Source organism: Nyctibius grandis, chromosome 9, assembly GCF_013368605.1.
Source record: "Nyctibius grandis isolate bNycGra1 chromosome 9, bNycGra1.pri, whole genome shotgun sequence".
In the NCBI taxonomy this organism is placed as follows: Eukaryota; Metazoa; Chordata; class Aves; order Nyctibiiformes; family Nyctibiidae; genus Nyctibius; species Nyctibius grandis.
Window position 1 is genome coordinate 7,181,084 of NC_090666.1, and position 20,473 is coordinate 7,201,556.

Here is a 20,473-nt window from a genome sequence, read left to right on the forward strand (position 1 = left end):
CCTTGCACTAGCCTCTTACGATCTTTTCCACAGCGTTAGCAAGCAGGATCTCGTGCCCACTGAGACTGCACACGCGGTTCTTGTTGGGAGCAGAGTCCAGCCTGTCATGTAGAAATACCACGTCCTGCACGCTGTGTTATGGCGAAGATGCCATAGGCCAGCTAAAATCATATATTGTAGTTGGCCCAGGATGTATTATTTCTACCTAGTGCATTATTTCCTAGAGGAACCTGTGAGGGGGGATGCCAGGTGGTGCACTAAGGGCATCCCCTACCCGCAGTGACTGAGCTGAGGAACTCTGAATCCACTCTCAGGATTTTTCATGGGACAAAAGCTGCTTATTTTTGTCAAGACTACTGCCGAGAAGGAAGACAGGAACAGGTTAAATTCTGCTGCATGATCTGTTTTTAATTGTTTGTTCTCGCTGAGCTGAGAGCAGCGAGACTTTGATGTCAGCATCAAAGGAGCAGAGGGCTGCTCTACCTACTCTGCAGTAAGGGAAAATTGATGTCCTATTGCCACTTTCCTCTTAAAAAATGAATGTAATACCTTCATGTCTGAGAATCCTAAAACAGGCATGCCAGAAACTCGTGGGAGTGGGTCCAGTAGTTGGAGGAAGATATGGTCAAACTTAGATTACCAAATTGCATGATTCTCAAGCTTGGTTTTTTGTGCATGGTAGGATAATTTCCTGTGGACATAATATATATATTTATGTATATGTATATATATATATATATATAAAACTCTCACAAGTAAAGTTCTACTTCAGAGATCTGAGCACAGGCTCGGGTGTTTTCAATATCCTGTTGCAGCTTAGAGCCAGTGACCTCACTGGGCAAAACTTTGCTGCTGGGTGGGAAGTGCAGGCACAGACCCGGGGGGTCCAAGCCCCGGGTGATGGGTGGACGGGGCGCAGCGGCCGTGGGGATGCTGGCAGTGCCTGGCTGGACAGGGCAGCACGGGAACTGCCTCACTGGCCCCGTGTCTGCGTGTGCAGGAGGTGCATGTTTGGCCTCTGGCAGCCTCTGTAGTGACTTGCAGGTTTTATCTGACTTCTCACTCTCTTTACTGCACAGACCGACTTCACCGTTTGTCGTTGGTGGCCGAATGGCTCCTGCAGCACAAAATGACTCTGTGCTGTGGTATGGAAAAACCAGAGGGTGGGTAGAAATTGTCATTTCTTTCTAGATGACAAGCAAAAATATCAAAGAGGAAAAAAATCAACATGATGCACAAAAAAGCAAGTAATAAGAATGAAAGGCAAAGGATACTATTGAAAGTAATTTCAATCTCGGGCATATCCACCAGGCATGTTCTGTTAAAAAACAATTTTGCACTCTGCAGATGTATCAGACTTCTTTCTCTCTGCCCGTGAAGCTGGTAATGGATTTTGGTTTTCTTGTGTTCTTGTATATATCAAAGCAAAGGCATAGGTATCTTTGTTAAATGCAGCCTGTCTTAATAGATTTAATTAGAAATGAAGATGGCATGAGGAGCAAAATTTAGATCCAAATTTCTCCAGAATGTGGAAGTTTGGGTGTGATAAGTGGAAGCATCTCTCCTCCCTTGTATCTAATTAAAACAGTAAGACATGCTAATTTGCAAGTGTTAATTTAATACTGTTATACTGTCTTCCACTAAAATCATAGAAACCTACTGGTTGTGTTTTCATATTTAGTGTGTTTGAAAGCAGGAAGGCTTTTAGCAGTTGTAGCATTTTGGCAAAGCTTTCAGATGGTGGCTTCTGTAATTTCAGGTTGTAACATTAGGCAGTATTCGGTTCGCTTCATTCCTAATTGGCACAGCTCTCATGCTGCTTGGACTTGATTGGGGTTTGTGGTGTACGTCCCAGGAGAGTGGGATTATTCTCAGGCATGGTTTGTTATACAGCATGTTCTTGCCTTCTGTAACAGATGCATGTGCCACCTTTTGCAATTTCACAGAATATAGCATTGGAACAATTTGCTGGCCTACCTGGGCTCCTGAAGGGTTCTGAAAGGTTTGTTACCATCAAAGGAGAATAGCATTTGCAAGAAGGGAGGCTCAGGAAACTTGTCACGTAAGGGACACTTCATCTGTTTGCTGTTAATGGGGTACTCTAGAAAGATGCATAAATACGGGTATCTCTTGAAACTTGGGAGTAGGCTTGTTGAAACTGCCTACCTCTCTTGGTTTGTTTTTTTTTTTTTTTCTTTTAGACCTCAACAGAAATGTTAAGGATAGGATAGGATTTGGATCTGAATTTCTCCAAAGACAAGCTCAAGAAATACTGTAGCTGTCTGAACTGCTGTAGTGCATAAAGTTCAGCACAGGCTTAAGTACCTCTTGAAATCAGCGCTATTCATGACTTGGTAACATTTTTGATAACGACTTATGTCAAGGACTATACTTATTTCTCCTTTTGTTTCAAGAGAAGTACTAATCAAGAAAAGTACTAATCCATTCATGTAGAATGAATTTTATTTGTCTGCTAACTCAGGTATTGTCTGCATAGGAATTAAAAAGGAGGGGGGGGCAAATGAAATCACTTGTGTTTCCTTTACGTTATTTGCAGTGGTGTCTCACTGATGTAAAACAGCTGTTCTTTAACTTCTGGAGGAAAACATTTTCTGAGCAACTGTCACTTAGCTTGATACAGATCTGGGAGCCCTGATATGAACGAATGATCCAATCTTTATAGTGTTGCTTGCAGAGCAGAGCTATTCTTAAGTTTGAACCTTTGTACTTTTCTGTGGACTAGATGTTGCAGGAAACCCTAGTAATGCTGCTTTTTTGTCGTTTGTTTTCTGACAGATGATTCAAGAGAGCAGGGTTCTCATTGAGACAGCAGACATCACTCATGACAAGATTGTTCAGTGCCAGAAAGCAGGTAATCCTTCTTTATTGTGCAGTTCTGGATGGGAAACTACGTGCCATAATTTACTTACAGTTTGTGACTAATGCAGCATCTTTCACCTGGTGTGTTAAGTGAGCATCCCGGTCTTTCCCTGGCACATTCCAGTCTCCTGAAGGCTCATCCTCCAGTAGCAATGCAGACGTTCGATCAGGGAAAAATCCTCAGCTTTCACCTGAAAAGCTATTTCTCCATCTGCTCTACAGCTCTGAAATGTCTGACAGTATTTAAATTAGTCAAATGAACTAGAAAGGCATTCAATTAAAAAGAGGGAGTGAGAAAGCGTGCTGCCTTTACTGAGCTCCATTCTCTACCACAATCGTTCCTTTAAACACAGAGGAGGGAAGAGGTTTTGAAACCCACAGGACCAAGCCCTGTTGCCTGCCTTTACTTACTTTTGCTGTTCAGGTTTGTTTTAGACCTTGGAAGCTTATGCCAATATAATTCCATTGTATCACAGTGAATCTGTGTGGCTGTGCATTATATATATCAGGTATGTGGGTGCAAACCACTGTAAGTAGGCTTAAAATAGATCATATGTTGCTGGTGTGTTGTACTGGATGTCTTTATCAGACCTAGGGCTCTGTCTTATGCGCACCTGTAGAAAGGGAAGAGGTGGTTTCAGAAGTGGCCACCCGTGTGCTGTCTGCTCTGCTGCGGTTCACACTCCTTTTTCAGGATGGTAGAAGTCACCAAAGTGTCTGTGATTCACAGTTCAGCTTCTTCCTGCAAACCCCTCTTCATCACTTGCTCAGGGTAGCAGGCTAGCCTCTGAACTGGGACACGTCTTCTGTAGTTTCCACTGATACACAAGAATAAACCCTGCTAGAGAGACAAGGGTCCGCATTTGGGGGTAGTAATCCTCTACAACTAAATCCATCAGCTTTCATGTATCGGAAGCCATACTGAATAAATGCACACAGTGTATTTCTAGTAGGGGTTTACGCTGCAGAAATTAAATCTGTTTTCCGTTCATTTAGTTGTACAGCTGCACCTTTCCTAACCTGTAGCAAGCCTGGAAGGTCAGTAATGCAAGCACTTGCTACTGCATTTAATTTGTGTTCTTGGGCATAGTCTTCTGGGACCACAGCAATCACAAGTACTGTTGTTTCTGATAGGCATTTTTGGATTTGGCAAGTGATGCAGGCTACAGCCATTTGCTTCTATTAACGGTAAATAATGAATGAAATGGGTGTTTTGTAGTAAATACTTTAGTTCATCTTTTTAATTAGAGGAAATTTGGAAACTGTTTCAACAATAGAATTTAACTGATTTTTATGTGGTGCGAGAGCAGGGTGGAACCTAGTCCTTGCTCTTTGCAATTGAGAACACTGTAGCCATGCTGGCGCTGTGGTAGCAAAGGGGGGAGAGGCAAGCAGCTAGGTCTTGCTGGATTTCATGGGCCTCATCTTGTGTCATACCTTGGCTTCTGTGCGTCTGCATAAGCAGCATAACTGTCCTCAGCCTAAAGCCTTTATCAGGTGCAGAGGGTTTAGGAATGGGACACTGACAGGAAAGTACAGCACCGGGGGTCTTTCTAGCTGGTGTAATTTAAGAGCAATATGTTGCACTAAATTTTGCAGACCCTCAGCAGCATCAGCCAGCTTTCTGCTCACCTTACTCTGTGCACAGAGAGAAGAACCCATGATACTTGCCTGGGCACTGGTGTCTTTGTGAGCAGAGGGCTGGAGATGTGTGCAGAGAGGACAGGGCCACTACATGGATGTCCAGAGTTTCATGCAGTTCCCCTCTCCTTCCCCCAGCAAAAAGATGATTTTCTCAAGTTTGTTCTCTTTGCTGCTGTATCTTCTTGTATTTTCATTTGTTTTGCTTTGTTAGCCTTAAAATATCTTTTCTGATTGAGAAGAAGGCTGGAGAGATATGAAGTGCTCTTCTGAAGCCTCAGGTTTTAGATAGAGGAAAGGAGTAGGAGAGAGGATTCCTCACCACACTAAATTGCCAGTTAGTTTGTTAAAAATGTTACCCAGGCAAATTATTCAAATAACATTTTCAATATGGCAAGATGAAGCATTCAAAATTAAGAGGTGTCAGAGGTACAATTGCTTGTGACATTGTCCTTCACCTCACCCAAGTCATGCTCCCTTTGGATGTGTGTTCCCATCAGACCTCTGCTTCACAGCACAGCCTGTTTTGGTCCAGGCTCCCTGTGCCACGGGGTCCTGCCCACTCCTCAAACAGCTTCTCAGGTGGCTGGTTTTGTTGTTTTTTTTTTTGTGTGTGCAGTCTCAGCCCAATGCACAGTGGTCAGCAACAGCTTGGACAAATGTTTGTGGCTCCCTCTCTCTGGGGCAGCACTGTCTCCAAGTTACAGGTGGGGAAGCAAGGTCCAGAGGGAAAAATGACTAAAAGGATGCTGCATAAAGGCAGGGCTGACCAAGTGGAGTTGAGCACCATTAGCCTTCAGATTTTTTTGTGGGACAAAGCAAGTCATTTGAAGGTTTTCTTTCACTTACTGAAGTGAAATGATTTGTAAGTCAGTTGGCACAAGGCACACCTGCAGGGGAATCTTGCTTGGGGTGCAGTTATTTCGACTGTTCTCCAAAGGAAGTGCTGCAGGAGCTCTGTTACCCTGGACAGGCAAAACTTGTGAGTGGGTGAAGTTTTGGAAAATAAGCAGTAGAGAAATCTTGCATTGTGTGGGGTTGAACTGCCTCAGTGTTATCAAGCTCCTGGAGTCGGTGCAATGGGAGAGGAAGCCTATTGTTAGTCTTCCAGGAGCACTTCAGGCAAGCTACGCCAAGTGCAAGCCTGCCTTGGGCTGTTGGAGGTCTGACTCCTTCAGCAACCTGCTAAACAGCCCTCTGCATCTCCTCTGTGCAGGTGTTCTCTCCATGGGCATGTCTTTGATGTCATTTCCATGAAGCTCGAATTTGCAAGTGACATTTGCCTTAAAATGTTAGGGCAGGGAAAGCTATGAAACAACTGGAGGTGGAACTTGGTTTGTTGAGCCAGGATAGGCTTTGGGCATTTCAGAGTGATTTAGTGCTGATTTGGCCTTTGTAAGGTGCAAATTACGGGATCACAAGCAGCTCTTTCTCCATTTTGTCTCTCAATCCACACCAGACTCAGAGAAATGTTTGCATACACGGTGCAAATCTTGTGGAACTGGTGGGCTAATTGGACTCGTTGAAGTTTTTAATCTGCTCCCAGATTTCCTGAATTCTTGTATCCAGCAACAGATTTGCAGACATTTGCCACAGAAACTGGCAATGAAATGTGGCAATTCCCAGGGCTGTGGCTGGAAGTCTCAGTTCTCCAGGCTGCAGGATTAGCAATCCTGTGATTAGCAGTATGCGTTTCTGACATAATTTATCATTGTGGAGTACAAGGGCTTGTCTGTATGACTGTGATTAAGTTTAATGAGGAGCTGTGCATTCGAGTCTGTATTTGCTGTGCTGAACAGGTATCTTCCACATCTGTCACGACTGCCTTCCAAGGTACAAAATCATCTATTGAAGGAGAGTGACAAGCAATTGCCTTTTGTGCAATATTGCCAGCAATGCAGACTGCAGGCAGGAGTGCTGGAGGAGTGTTTGTGCGGGGACTAGGCACGTGCCTGCACCCACATACAAAGTGGAAGCACAACCGCGAGATTGCACATGACTCTCTTATGCTGGAAGATGCTTTCCAGTATGGGGTCATAACAGTGAAGAGGGAGAAACACAGAAAAAGGTTGTAGGAAGTGCCGGCTGCGAGATTGAAAATGTTCACTGAACATCTTCTAGGGGAAATCAGTCATGCACTGGGTGATGTAGCAATCTGTATTTTTAGGAATGGAATTCCATGAAGAGCTTCATAACCTTGGGACAAAGGAAGGTTTGAAAGGAAGAAAACTAAGCAAAGCCATTGAGAGTTTTGCATGGAATATCACAGTGCTGAAGGTAAGCACAGAAAACACCACCTTGTGTCTCCTATTAACTCTATAAGCAAACCTTTGCTCTTTTAGCTCATCTGTTTGTACTGTCTTACTAATACTGAAGCAATGTTTTGTTTTAATAGGATGTTTAAATTACCCCCAGTTACTGAGATTTATCAAATATATCTAATTACGCCTCTAGTTTGGAAGCTGTGGAAGGGAATTTATCTAAGCCTGAACAAAAGAGGAAAGATAGCCTGTGGTTCGTATGCCCAGGGACCTGGTTTTGGTTGTCTGTTTGTTCTGTCCCACACACCCTGAATGTGACCTGTCTGGGGTGACCCTGTGTCAGGTACTTGTTTTGTAAATTGAGGACTAGAGTATCTGTTTGGGAAGGGACAGGGCTGGGGGGAGTGTCATGAAAAAACATGAGGAGTATTGTAGATCCTGCAGAAAGGTCAGGGTTATGTTTCAAAAGTGGAGCATTATCCAAACAGCTAAAAAAGTGAGGGATGAAAACCCCTCCATCCTGGCTGCGCGGTGACACGCTGCTCAAGGAGCATGTTACTCACCAGGCTTGAGCTACTGGTTTGGCACTGGCCAGCCACAAATTGCCACAGTAGCTGGATGTCTGAGCCTGGGTGGAGTTACCCAGGGACAGCCGAAGATGGAAAGAGGAGAGAAGATCTGGTGCAGTCATAGCAGACGGCAGGGAGAGGACCTGAGCCAACCATTCAGGTTGTTATCAGCTCACACCTCCTTTCACAGGCTCATTTCCCACCTTGCTCTGATAGATCACACTTTGATTTCCCCTCGCTCTCTCCCTGCTGCTCCCTCCTTCCAGCTCCCATTAAGCAGATTGCCCTGTCTGACAGCATCTCCCTGTGACCCCCCTAGTGTCTTTCCTTTCGCTGGCATCCCAGGGCGAGCAAGCTGATGACAGGGAATTTTTACAAAGTTCCTCATCCAATGTACACCTAAACATAACATGCAACAGCAGTACCAAGAGTAGTAGGAGATGCATGCTTCAGCGTCATGGAGATGGAAGGAACTCTAACACGTCCTGAGCAGGAGAGGGAAAATGGGGTTGGGAATGAAGAGGCTGAGCGGCAAAAATGGGTGGGAGAGGCCATTGGTAGTAGAGAAGGGTTAGAGAAGACCTGGGGGGCACCTGTGGTTCCTTGCATACCTTGATTTACTATGAGAGAAAGGGAAAGTGAGTGGTGGAGTCAGTGTAGGCTCAGTTAATAGGACCTCTGATGGAGAGAAAAGGCAACCAATTCAAACATGATGGAAGGGACTGACCTTTTCCACGCAGCGTAATTGAGGCAAGTAGCTAAAGAGGACCAAAAAAAGAACCCCACTAGGCAGTTCTGAACATTAACCTGAATACCTTTAGCCGTGTTAGGTAAAATAAATGCCTCATGCTAAGAGTCACTCTAAACAAGGTCAGGGTTACTCTAAACTTTTCCATTTTTAGATATTTGTCAAATGAGAAGTTTGGACCTCTGTGGGTGACCTATGATTAGTGAAGGTATAAGTAACGTATCAGAGAAACCTTTCCCATGAAAAATAATTGCTGCCTAGCACATATTGTCAACATACTGAAAAGCATGTCAAACACCTAGTGAAGGTCAAGGAATAATTGACATGTTTCATTTCTAAGCCACAACTTCTTTTTTACCTTTCTTACATAGTAAAATATTAACAGAGTTTGTGGCAACTACCCATGGGTATAAATGCACATGAAACACCTTTTCATTCTGACTGACGTCCAACTCAACAATTACATTAGGCAACTGGGAATGTGGCTGTCAGGTGTCTGATACGAGACTGTCAGTCATTGGTCTTATTTTTAAACTACTTTTTTTTTTTATTTTTTCCTTAAAGAATACTGTATTTCAGTGACCCTGCCCAGAACAAACCTATTTGCTGGTTACAGCTGCATCTCCTGTTTGGCACTGACTCTCCCCTCTGTGCTGGTGAGATCTCCCCAGGAGGATTTGGTGAGGAGACACCAACAACCCTGCCCCACTCAAGCCATCAGTGTCCTCCCTATGTCTAGTGTCAGGGTGGTCACTACAAATATATTTCACTAGATGTTGATACAGTGATGTAAGAAAAGAAAAAAACAGCCCATAACATCTCGCAAATGCATCAGATGCTTTACACTAGCTGAAGTGAGCGAATGGCACAACACTGACAGGAGAAGGCGTCTTTGTGTGCTCAGGGTTGTTGGAGGCAATTACATCATGCGGCAGCTGTCAGTTTGTGTGAGGGGCCCATGAGCAATAGCAGGTATTATGTTGTGCTTGTGCCTGCCAGGTGATTAATAGGCTTCTTTTAGGCTAGTGAAGCAAAGGCATATTTAATTAATGTATTTCTTCATAAAGGCTTATTGCAATAGGTAAGCTTTGAATACAAAGAGGGGATGCAATAAGAAATTGCTGCTGGCAAAATCATTAAATAGTTACAGAGTGCAAGATTAAAGTATATTTTATAAAAATCGTAACTGTGGGCATTCTTCATGTTTGAAAGTGCCCTGAAGTACTTTTAAGAGGTACCTAATAAGCATGAATCAAAATAATAGGTCGTTTTCTTCCTTAGTTTATATAAACTTAATTACATATTAGTAATAAGCACTAGAAGGACAAACTGTTTGCCAGAACATAAAAATGTTAGTAAGAACAGGGATGTTATAACTTGATAACAGTCAACTTCGACATATATACATATTTTTTAAATGTCTCATCTTATTTGGTCCCATGTTGTGTAAAATACTGTCAGGCTCGCAGTCAGTAATATTGAGAGTCAGTACAATGTCAGTACAATAGACAGAAGAATCGTGTTCTCACACCAACATTACAAGAATGGTTATAATCCCAAATTTGGTCTCGCTTTCATTTTTATTTCCATGTGCCACCGTCCCTGTGCCTCTGTTTTCCTTTCTGTATTTAATTAAGTGCAAGTAAAATGCAAAGGTAGCAAAAGAAATTCTGTGTTTGCCACCTCACGGGGACCATGGTGCTAGGAACCGTTCGTTTCATCCTAACGAGCACGCAAAACCACTTGGCTTGGCCAGCGCTCTCTTTTGCATCAGAAGTTCACAATTAATTTTCATGAGATGTTTGCCCATTTTTAAAATAGCCGACTATCCATTTCACAGAGCAAAGGGGTTCACCTGGATGCGTGGGCTTGTGCTTGTTTCTCCCCATGTGCTGGTGTTCCTCCTCCCCTCCCTGGCGAGGTCACCTCCTCCCTGGCACGTGTGGCCACTTTTGCAGGCAGGCGTGAGATTCTCCTGCCTGCGCTGGGAGAGAGGGGGGCACCGGGCTGTGTAAGGCAGAACCTGAGGAGCCTCGTTAGGGTGGTTCTGACTTGGAGCTAATGAGTCCTACTGAGAGCTGGGACGTAAGCACTAGAACTCTGTGCCGCTGTAGAGCACTAGAAGGCTTTCAGGTCAGATACGCTCACGTATGTATGGGCAGCGTGCGTGCAGGGCCAGCTCGGGTCTGCTCCCAGCCCTCTCGGCTACTGCCTCTCGGGGCACTTCTGCCCGCTCCGTCTGCCTCTCCTGTGGGATCTTGTCCCAAGTGTTTTCCAGTAACTGAGGCACTCTCAGCATCTGTCACATGTGCAAACCACTGATTTAATGACTGCTTTATGAGTTTTTGAGAATGTTTGGGGAAAAAAAAAGTTGTAGCCTGCAAAACTGCTGTGCTTGCTGAGGCAAAACGGTCGCGGACTACCAGGAGATGTTTACTCGGGCAAAGAACTTGGGATCCGCCTGAGTCCCAAGAGCCTGACAAGTAAGCCAAGCAAAGTTCAAGTGTGTTGACTGTGGTTCAGATTTATTGCACTCACGTGGACTTGCTTTGTCTGTCTGCACACCTGTTTTGCTGGGCTGTCTGTGCTTTGGTGGATCAGCACATACAAAGTCTAGAAGCAGTACCATCAAGTACTTGCCTGGGTGTTGACGGTAAATAGATAGTTAATATACCAACATACTGACTTATTTATAGACAAAACATGGGAAGGCAAAGATAAAGTGGCATTTACTGTTTTGGTCTTCTGCTGAAGGGGAAAGCACCCAAGTGTTTGAATCTAGTCTCTGCTCTGAAATGCATTCATGGTTTTTTAAATCTTTTTTGCTGCCCTTGATCAGATTTTGCCTCTGCTGCCATAAGTGTGTTCTGTCTTGCTAGGACTCCAATTGTCAGTGCATGCTGCAAGACATCAAGTGGTTAAATTTTCAGGGATCATTTCAGCACCCATCCATGAGTGTATCTGCTAATTATCTTGCATTTAAATTAATGCTGATTAGATGTATAAAGAGGGAGATTGCTGAATGCAGAAGGCGTACAATTATTAAATTGCTAATGCAGTTCACTCTTTGGGGGAGAAATCCACAATTTCATGATGTAGTCGTGATAAATGTTAGCTCTGATGTAAGTGGTTTTATGCAGCAAAACTGCACAAAAAATAGCACTTTTGGAGGATGATGTCCATAAATGACCTGTTTCTTCATCACAGTCATTTGTGACAGCCTTCAGTTGTGTGGGAGACCTGCAGCATCCAGACCTCTCACTTGGGTGGCAGAGCTCCCAAATGTGCACGTTGAGGCTGCTTGGAGAGAAAATAAGTCAGATTTCTGAAAGATGTACGTACAGACAGCCGTATACTTAGCTGGCTTCACCTAAACTGAGCTGAATTTAGCATCACTACAAGGTATCAGTTTTCTTAAGGAAGAAAAGCAACATATCAGACTGTGGTTATTATTCTAAAGCACCTTATGCACAATGGTACCACACAGAGCTGCTGCTGATCTTTGGAAGAACTAGGTCCATTCACAGCCTTAATTTAAGGATTATTATAGTGCACTATGGGAGTTTCTTTAATGTATACTCTACAGTAGTCTATACCATCTTGTAAGTAAGATTTATTTGGGTCTTTTCACATCATTCCTTTTTCCTGTAGTTAGGCAAGAACCATGGCTTCGCTCCTTGGCATGCTACAGAGTGAACAAAAGAGCAGCATGGCAGTATCTTGGGGACATTTCATGTAATTAAGCACAGTGGTAACAATATATTCTACCAGATGTCATGTAATTGCTGCCAAAGGATTTACACAACAATTTACACTATCTAGATTTTAAGTGAGAGCACAGTGGGCTCATGAGCCCCCGTAAAGCTGCTGCATTCTATGTACCACATATTTTTTTCCCTGCATCAGTTAGGCTTCCCCCCTGCCCCCTGAAAAATTCCTTATATCTAATGCCCCTCCTTTTCCCAGCATATCTCTGTGGACATAAGCGCATCAGTACTCAGTTTGTGAAACTGCAAAAGTAGATGAAATATAAGCCACACAGTGGCTTAGCAACAAATTCTTGTGATTTGCTGTCATCTTGTGACAGTGATAGTCCAGCATGAGCAGTCAGCAGGAGTGGTTTGCGTGGCATGGAGACTTCACGCTTGTCTTTAAATGCTGGGCTTGTTGTATTGTTCCGTGTCTACTCATCTCTGGATCTCCCTAGATAAATGTTTTGAATGTGGTTACCCCAAAGGCTCTTTTTCCGGAGAGGTTAAATGCCTCTCCTGTTCTGTGGTCCCCATGTTGTTTGCATTTCCTTTGTTGATGCAGTGCAGAAAGGTGTTTCTAACTTTTAAACCTCTCCAGACTGTGTGCCCTGGCTACTTGTGAAGGAGCTGCCTTACTCTGAGACCAGCTCAGCTGCAGCTGACATTGGCCGAGCCAAACAGTCTTTGATGGGATGACAGATTTTCACAGAATCACAGAATGTTAGGGATTGGAAGGGACCTCGAAAGATCATCTAGTCCAATCCCCCTGCCGGGGCAGGATTGCCTAGACCATATCACACAGGAACGCGTCCAGGAGGGTTTTGAATGTCTCCAGAGAAGGAGACTCCACAACCTCTCTGGGCAGCCTGTTCCAGTGTTCAGTCACCCTCACCGTAAAGAAGTTTTTCCTCATATTTAAGTGGAACCTCCTGTGCTCCAGCTTGCACCCATTGCCCCTTGTCCTGTCAAGGGATGTCACTGAGAAGAGCCTGGCTCCATCCTCATGACACTTGCCCTTTACATATTTATAAACATTAATGAGGTCACCCCTGAGTCTCCTCTTCTCCAAGCTAAAGAGACCCAGCTCCCTCAGCCTCTCCTCCTAAGGGAGATGTTCCACCCCCTTAATCATCTTCGTGGCTCTGCGCTGGACTCTCTCTAGCAGTTCCCTGTCCTTCTTGAACTGAGGGGCCCAGAACTGGACACAATATTGCAGATGCGGCCTCACCAGGGCAGAGTAGAGGGGGAGGAGAACCTCTCTCGACCTGCTGACCACACCCCTTCTAATACACCCCAGGATGCCATTGGCCTTCTTGGCCACAAGGGCACACTGCTGGCTCATGGTCATCCTGCTGTCCACTAGGACCCCCAGGTCCCTTTCCCCTACGCTGGTCTCCAACAGGTCTACCCCCAACATGTACTGGTACATGGGGTTGTTCTTGCCCAGATGCAGGACTCTACACTTGCCCTTGTTATATTTCATTAAATTTCTCCCCGCCCAACTCTCCAGCCTGTCCAGGTCTCTCTGAATGGCTGCGCAGCCTTCCGTTGTGTCAGCCACTCCTCCCAGTTTTGTGTCATCAGCGAACTTGCTGACAGCGCACTCTAATCCCTCATCCAAGTCATTAATGAATATATTAAATAGTACTGGTCCCAGTACCGACCCTTGAGGGACTCCGCTAGACACAGGCCTCCAACTGGACTCTGTCCCATTGACCACCACTCTCTGGCTTCTTTCCTTCAGCCAGTTCACAATCCACCTCACTACCCGATCATCCAGACCACACTTCCTCAGTTTAGCTGCGAGGATGCTGTGGGAGACTGTGTCAAACGCTTTACTGAAATCGAGATAGACCACATCCACAGCTTTACCATCATCTATCCACCGGGTTACATCCTCATAAAAGGCTATCAAGTTGGTTGAGTATGACTTCCCGTTGGTGAAGCCATGCTGAGTGCCCCTAATGATCCCCCTATCCTTGATGTGCCTAGAGACAGCATCAAGAACAAGTTGTTCCATCACCTTTCCGGGGAGGATGTAGTGAGCGGTCTCCAACAAGGGCAGCACGGCCTCTCTGCGTGCCTGGCTGCTCCCTGCGAACTTTTGAAGCCCTAATGGTGTTTGTGACAAGGTCTCTGTTTTCTTGGCCAAGGAAAATTTCAAGACGTGAGTTGGATTTAGAGCAAATTAAATATTCACATGGGTTTAAAATATACATGAAGGCTACCCAGGCAATCTTAAATCTGCAAGTACCAAATGCTGGCAACAGCAGGGACTAATGGGGGAAGGGAGAGCAATGACCACCAGGGTTCACAACTCTTCCTCCTTTGTGATACTGTGAGTTTCTGGAGAGATGTGTTAGGGCATGGAGTCCCAGGATGGCTTGACAAAGAGGAGAGACTTTGTCCCATATTAGTCAGTTATTCCTGGGTTTTTGTCCAGTAATGTCACAGCAGGAGTGTTTTGTTGACTGGCAAGAAGCAATTGTCCAGACGTTCGGATCAGGCAGAGTCGGTGCCTAACCGTCTGAGGACAGGGATCCATGTGCACCTGCACTCGCCTGCCTGCAGCTCTGGTGCTTGTGATGAGCAGCACTCACCTCCCCACCTCACACGGACCCCGCAGGACCAAGCCCAATTAATAGTTTCTGTTAATTCAGGGAGCACGCACCATTTTCTGACTTTTCTCCAGCCTTTAACAGCTATTTGGGTGCATGGGCAATAGGACTGGAAGGGTCTGTGTTCCTCCTTCTGCCCCAATGCAGGATCAAACTGAATATTTAGCTGCTTTGGGTCTAAGCTCTGCTCGGATACTTGGCATGGAGGGTGCTTGGTTATGAGACTGTGGTGTTCTCCACGGTGACACCCAGTGTTGGGGGGACCCAGGGACACGGAGTCACTTGGCACTTGGGGAAAGAGCTGATGGCCAGAGTCTTCTGAGCAGAAATGTGAGTCTCTGCCATTTTTCTCACTTCCCTCTTCCTCCTTCAGTGCCAGGGCTCTGCTCCCGCAGGTGTTTCACAACAGTGGGTTTAGGGACAAGACCTTCTTGCAATCAGTGTGGGACCCAAGTGTAGGACAGACTAAAACTGGAGGATCACCAAAGCTCATCCAGAAAACAAGTGCTGTGAGCTGCCTTCCTTTAGTATAAACCTTTTTAAATTTTGTTTTTCTTTGGAGGGAGGGATTGCAATCCAAATTTCTGCATTTCAGGTGTAAATATTATTCTTTCAGTTACACTGGGATGGGTTTGTATGTGTGCAAACATACACGCATGTATGTATATAGGAGGTGAGACAGATCATCAAATATATATGCAGAATAACAGTAACTTTGGGACAAGAAGAACAGGTTAGAGAAATGAAAGATGGTATGAAAAGCCTCGAGTGATACCTTGCTTAGCCCATTTTCCTTGTATTTGACTGAAGTAAGTCAGAGATAGATGGCAAGCAATCTTGTGTTGTGCCTTTTATTTTGAGTGATGTGACAAATTGCCAAAAGCCGTGGGTCTGATTCTGAGCCGCTGGCCGTGCACGCAGGATGAGGTGCATCGCATTGCAGCGATGGTGGTGGGAGACAGGTCCAGGAGCATGCAGGGTCGCTGTGGCTGGTGCCCCTTGTGCCAAGGCCACCTCGGCAGCGTAGGCTTTGAGCCTGGCAGAGGGTTGGCATGCTGAGGTGCTGTGTGTAGAAAACCAATTTAGCGTTGCTTCACAAATGGAGGCTTGTCAAGATGTTTAAATAGTGCCAGTCTGCCAAAATAGATGCCTGTCTCTCTTCTTGGGCAGGCTGGCTGCTCAGTGAAGCCCCATACTTGGTCGTCTGTCCTGTCTTGGGTACCCCCCTGTGCCTCACTGTCGTGTCTGTCTTTGCTGTCTCTTCTCCCCAGCCTCAACTCCCCCTTCCCTCTGCGTCACCCCAATTGTGCGTATCATCTAAGCCATGCTAAAGCAGTGGGTGAACCACCACACTCTCGTACCCATACGTCTGATTCTCCCTCATCCTTGATCTGGACTAAACATCTCATGGCTCTAAAGCTTTCTCTGCCTCTGATCTGGTTCGCATGAGTTTATCGCTCTGTGTTTGTGCCAACTTCACCCTGGGATAGCTGTGTGGGATCTGGCACTGCTGTGCTCAGGCTGGCAGGGCAGACCCCATCGCAGCCTGAGCCCTAGCTGCGCTGCTGTCGTCTGTCTTCCCTACCAACCTGGCAGGGATTTTAGCACCTGAGTGTGAAGGCCAGCTTCTCTCGGGGGTGTGGGTCATCTGGTCCAAAGACTGTGCAACTGGAAAAGTGATTAATAATATTCAGGTAATGATGTGTGAATACAAAGAGAGTTTGTTCTCCGAATGCTGCTCTGAGCAGTAACAAGATTATCACCTATGAGGAGGTTATTTGAAAAATCAGCAGGTAGGATTACAAGTTCCTTGAGGGAACTCATCTTTTGAGGAAAAGGAGCAGCTCCTGCACGTATGTGTGCCTGAGCAGAAGTGAGATGGAAAATGGGTAGTACTAAGGCAGGGGGAAAAAAAGATGATTGAATGGAATGATGTTTGTAGATAGTTCCACACTAAAGGAGGATTGTTTGGGTGTAAAAACTGGGTCAGCGTCATCTCCCAGCCCTTGGAGGAAATGACAGTGAAGACAGGAACTGCAAGTGGTGTAGGAACTTCAGCAACTTCTGCCAATGTCCCCTCCCCTGCAACAGTGACATTTTCATCTGAGACACGGATATCAAAGACTACCATACCCGATGGTGGAGTTAATTGACCATGGAAGACATGGTGGTTGTGAGTCTTGTTTGTCCCAATCTGTCAACATGACCTCATTCAGAGGAATTAGAAGGGCTGTAATGAAAGTATAAGTTTCAGCAGAAATTCACACGTTTCTTGCTTTTATATGTCAATGGCTGTACTAACAAAGCAAGAAAGAAAACAAGCAGCTGCCTCCGTGCGGTGTTAAAGATTGCATTATAACCCAAGCTGAGCTGACAGCCCCACCACGCATTACTCAAGCTCCTCCAGGTCCTTTCCCAGCACTAGGCTTGTGCCCCAGGCAGTGCTCCTGTCCTAACACTGGGCACCAGTGATGAGGGGCTTGGAGAGACCTTTTCCTTCCCAGGTTGGCAGTATTCTGTGATGCCTTGCCTGGATGATTATTCACGCCTCTGAAGACCTCGGTGATCTTTACCTTTGCTCTCTTACATTCACTGTTTATGGTGTTTCAGGGTGGTCAGTTAAGCAGCGTGGTATTTCTCATGTGCTGAGACACATAAAATGGATGTTTTTTCTTGGACTCAAGGACTGATTATTGCTTAGAAAACTCCAGTTATGTCTTTATACAACTTGGAGTATTCCTGATGTCCCTTAAATAATATATGAGAAGAGAGATTCAGTTGCATGGTTATTTATTATTGAAAAGACACATTGCATTTTTAAATTATTTCAGTTATATTTTAGTCTCCGTTATTTAGCAAATTCACTTTACAACCTAGAATTTGATTCTGCTGTGCTTGTCTCGTCCCTCCCCAGCTAGCACGTATTGCTGCTTCTGGCCCACGTAGAGATGACACTGATGGTGCCTGCCAGGGTGTTTTGTCTTCCTCATGTTTTAAACTGTCCGCATTTTGTGAATCCACATCGCGTGTCCTGATAAAGGCCTGGCAGAGCCATGATTGCTTCAGGGCTTTGTTTTCCTCCAAACATGGGGCTCATGTGTCAGCTCAGCGCCCTGCCTGAGTTAGGACAACCCACAGACTCTGGAAGGATTCTTACCCAAAGTGTTCCTAAACTGTTAAATTCCCCAGTTCTTTTAGACATGGGTCTTTGTGCTGCTGGGGAGCTTCTCCTTCTGGCAGCCTGTGTGTGTATTGCCATTGTACAAGAGAGTGTGTATCTGAGCAGAGGGCTCCATTTCTAGGTGGTTCCTGGTGGGACAGAGCAAGAGGGAATTGCTGCCTGAAGCCTCCACCCACAGTCATTTTTTCTGAATTTGTGTAGGGCTGTTGAGGGTCAGGGAGAGGTCGGGGTACTGATTTGTACCTGGGGAGGACATTAAGAGAGGATTGCTTGTACAGTTTTTTTTCTCCAACATTTGCTTATTGTTAAATCTGAATTGTGCCATTCTCTGGGAGCTGTAAACTGGTGCTAGCCTCAAGCGGTTACGCTTGAGTGTAAGCTTCGGTGTATGCCAAGAGGTTTAACGTCTTCTAAAAATTACCTTTGTGGTGTATTTTGAGCTTGTTACAGCTACTGTCAGCAGATCACATATGGTTTCTGAGTGCTTATAAGCGATGTGAAGTTGACTGCCCCTTTTGTTATGTGAATTACATGCCAGCGTCTACAAAACCCCTCTCCCTGTGGGGGAACGGGTACCTAATTGAAGCTAATTACCTGGGGGAGCTTGGGAGGTGATGAAAGCTGGTGGTTGCTCCAAGGAACTTCTTCCTGTCCTGTTGCTGACATGGTAGTTGGGTTTGCCCTGGCACTCTCAGTGGCCCTCGTCAAATCTGGTAACATACTTTATAACCAAGTGATACCTGGCCCTCGTGGTTTGCTAGCTAGGGCTGGCACGTCTCTGTACGAATGCCAGGTCGTCCTCCTCTCCATCCTGAGCATAGACAGGAATCCTCTCTCCCCGGGTCGGGATGTGCACAATACCATTGCTAGCCAGGACCTCTGATGACTTCTGCACTTGTGTGAGTACAGGAGTCAGGGGAGCTGCACTCTGAATCCCGCAGGCAGCAATTTGCTGGCATGACCTTCCCTATTTCATTGTGCCAGTCCGGCTTCCATTACTGCCTCCTGACACTGAAAAGCGAAAATGCTCATCCACACTGATGACATATTCCGAGGGCTGCGGTTAAAGAAGTGAAACGCTATTTAACTCAGTGGTGGTATTGATTCATTGCTGTAGTCTGGAGCCACCAGCAGCAGAGGGCTGCGGAGTAAAGACTTCTGTGTTAACGTATATGATTATTGGCTATATGGATTCATGGGGAGGGCTTGGGCAGTTAGTTGAAAGCCACAAACTGCATTAAATAGAATTTGTGGGTGTTCAATGAGACCAGGCATTTGCTTCGCAGTTATTCTTCCCTTGCAACCCTGGTAGATTCCATAAGCCCTAAAAGTGGCAGGCGTTCCCAAAAACTTAGGTGGGAGCTAGGGAAATCAGAGGCCCAAGGGCTTGTGGGTGGAAGTAAGCTTTACTGTATGAACAACGGATTGGGAAACTGCGATCTTGTGTGTTGTATCCTCGACAGCTGCAGTCTTCTTTTACCTGGGTTGGATGAAATCAAGTGCAAGGTGCCGAGCCCTGCAGGAGCTAGAGGACCCTTTCTTATGGGCCATTTCCCCAGGCACAGGTGGGAACCATGTGGGGAGAAAAGCTGAGATAAAGCCAGTGATTCTGTTGCTGTGGCAGCTGCTGTTTATTTTTAGATCACAAAGAGAAAAAGATGGTGTTGCATATTTCAGATAGGCCGTGTACGTGAGAGAGCATGCTAAAAAGACACAGCGGTTAGACTTAGAGGAGTTAAAAAGGCCTGTGTAGTAGTTTTTATTTCCGCATCCTCTGTGTTATGGATCAGACAGAGGTCCTGTATTGGCAGGAGGAGCCTTACTGATGCGCCGTGGTTGCTCTGAATTGGCAGAGCAGGGAGTGACGATAATTGCAGTTCAGTGCTCTGAGTGCTCTCGCTCGGTGTTTCCTGGGCTCCTGCTCCATCGTGCCGGTGACCTGGCAATGCTGCCGTACCCGGGTACCCGGAGGCGAGCCACGTGAGCGCACTGAAAGGCATCTGAGAATTGTTTTACATTTTCAAGCAGTGACAAAGGTGGCGGGAGTTGCACAGCTCAGCCTGAGGGGCCTAATTTAGAGTCTGGGATGAACGGGCCGAGCGTCAGGAGGACAGTTCCCTTCAGAGGGTGGCTCGGTGGTCTGGGGCTGGGTGGTCTAAGTTCGTCTTCTCCAGCCCTCACCGGTAACTGTGGAGGTATTACTACAGCCCTCCGTGTCAGGCTTAAAAATTGAGTTCAATTTTGCTGAAAAGCTTATTTTCTGTGGCGTAGCATTGTAACAGGTTGGAAAACACGCTGGTTTGGTTTCCCTCATTGACGTTTTGGGGCAATGAATGTGTAAATGAATACTGCAGACCCCATCCTGCACCACTTGGTTTTGTGCTTGGCTCGCTCAGGTTGCTTTGTGTCTCCGTTCCCCTCCTTCACAAGGAGTTCTCAGGCCCAGCCATGCCTGTTTCTGGCCCCTGCCCGTTTTCTCCTCCCCTCCCAGTCGCTTTGTTTCGGTAGATCTTTGCCAGCTGGGTCCGCGTGGTGCTTACAAAAATAACCGTACCCCCTGTTTGTGCTTGGTTTCACATCTGCACTGGGAGGGCGAGGCTGGGATTGTCCCAAGGGAACAAGCCCTGTGAGCGCAGGGCCACGGCCGCTGGGCCCACGGGAGCCTCTCTGACCTCTGGCTGGGGGAGCGCGAGCAGAGAAGGTGGCTCAGCTCTGCTCTTACCGAGCTCATGGGTCGGTCTCACCAGCAAACCCGCCTTTGACTGCAGGGGATCAGAATGACAGGACTGGTCCCTGGACAGGGAGTGTCCCAGCTGGCAGGGA

The 20,473-nt window shown here is 46.0% G+C and overlaps 1 protein-coding gene across 2 annotated transcripts in view; it reads left to right on the top strand.

Moving 5' to 3' along the window:
- The window catches only part of PLCL1 (phospholipase C like 1 (inactive)), a 209,455-nt gene that overhangs the window by 176,749 nt on the left and 12,233 nt on the right, over positions 1–20,473 (top strand). For both annotated transcript variants that reach the window (XM_068407444.1, XM_068407443.1), the window contains exons 4-5: positions 2,797–2,872; positions 6,689–6,798. In XM_068407444.1, coding sequence (XP_068263545.1) covers positions 2,797–2,872; positions 6,689–6,798 — 186 coding nt within the window. The remainder of the gene's footprint in view (positions 1–2,796; positions 2,873–6,688; positions 6,799–20,473) is intronic.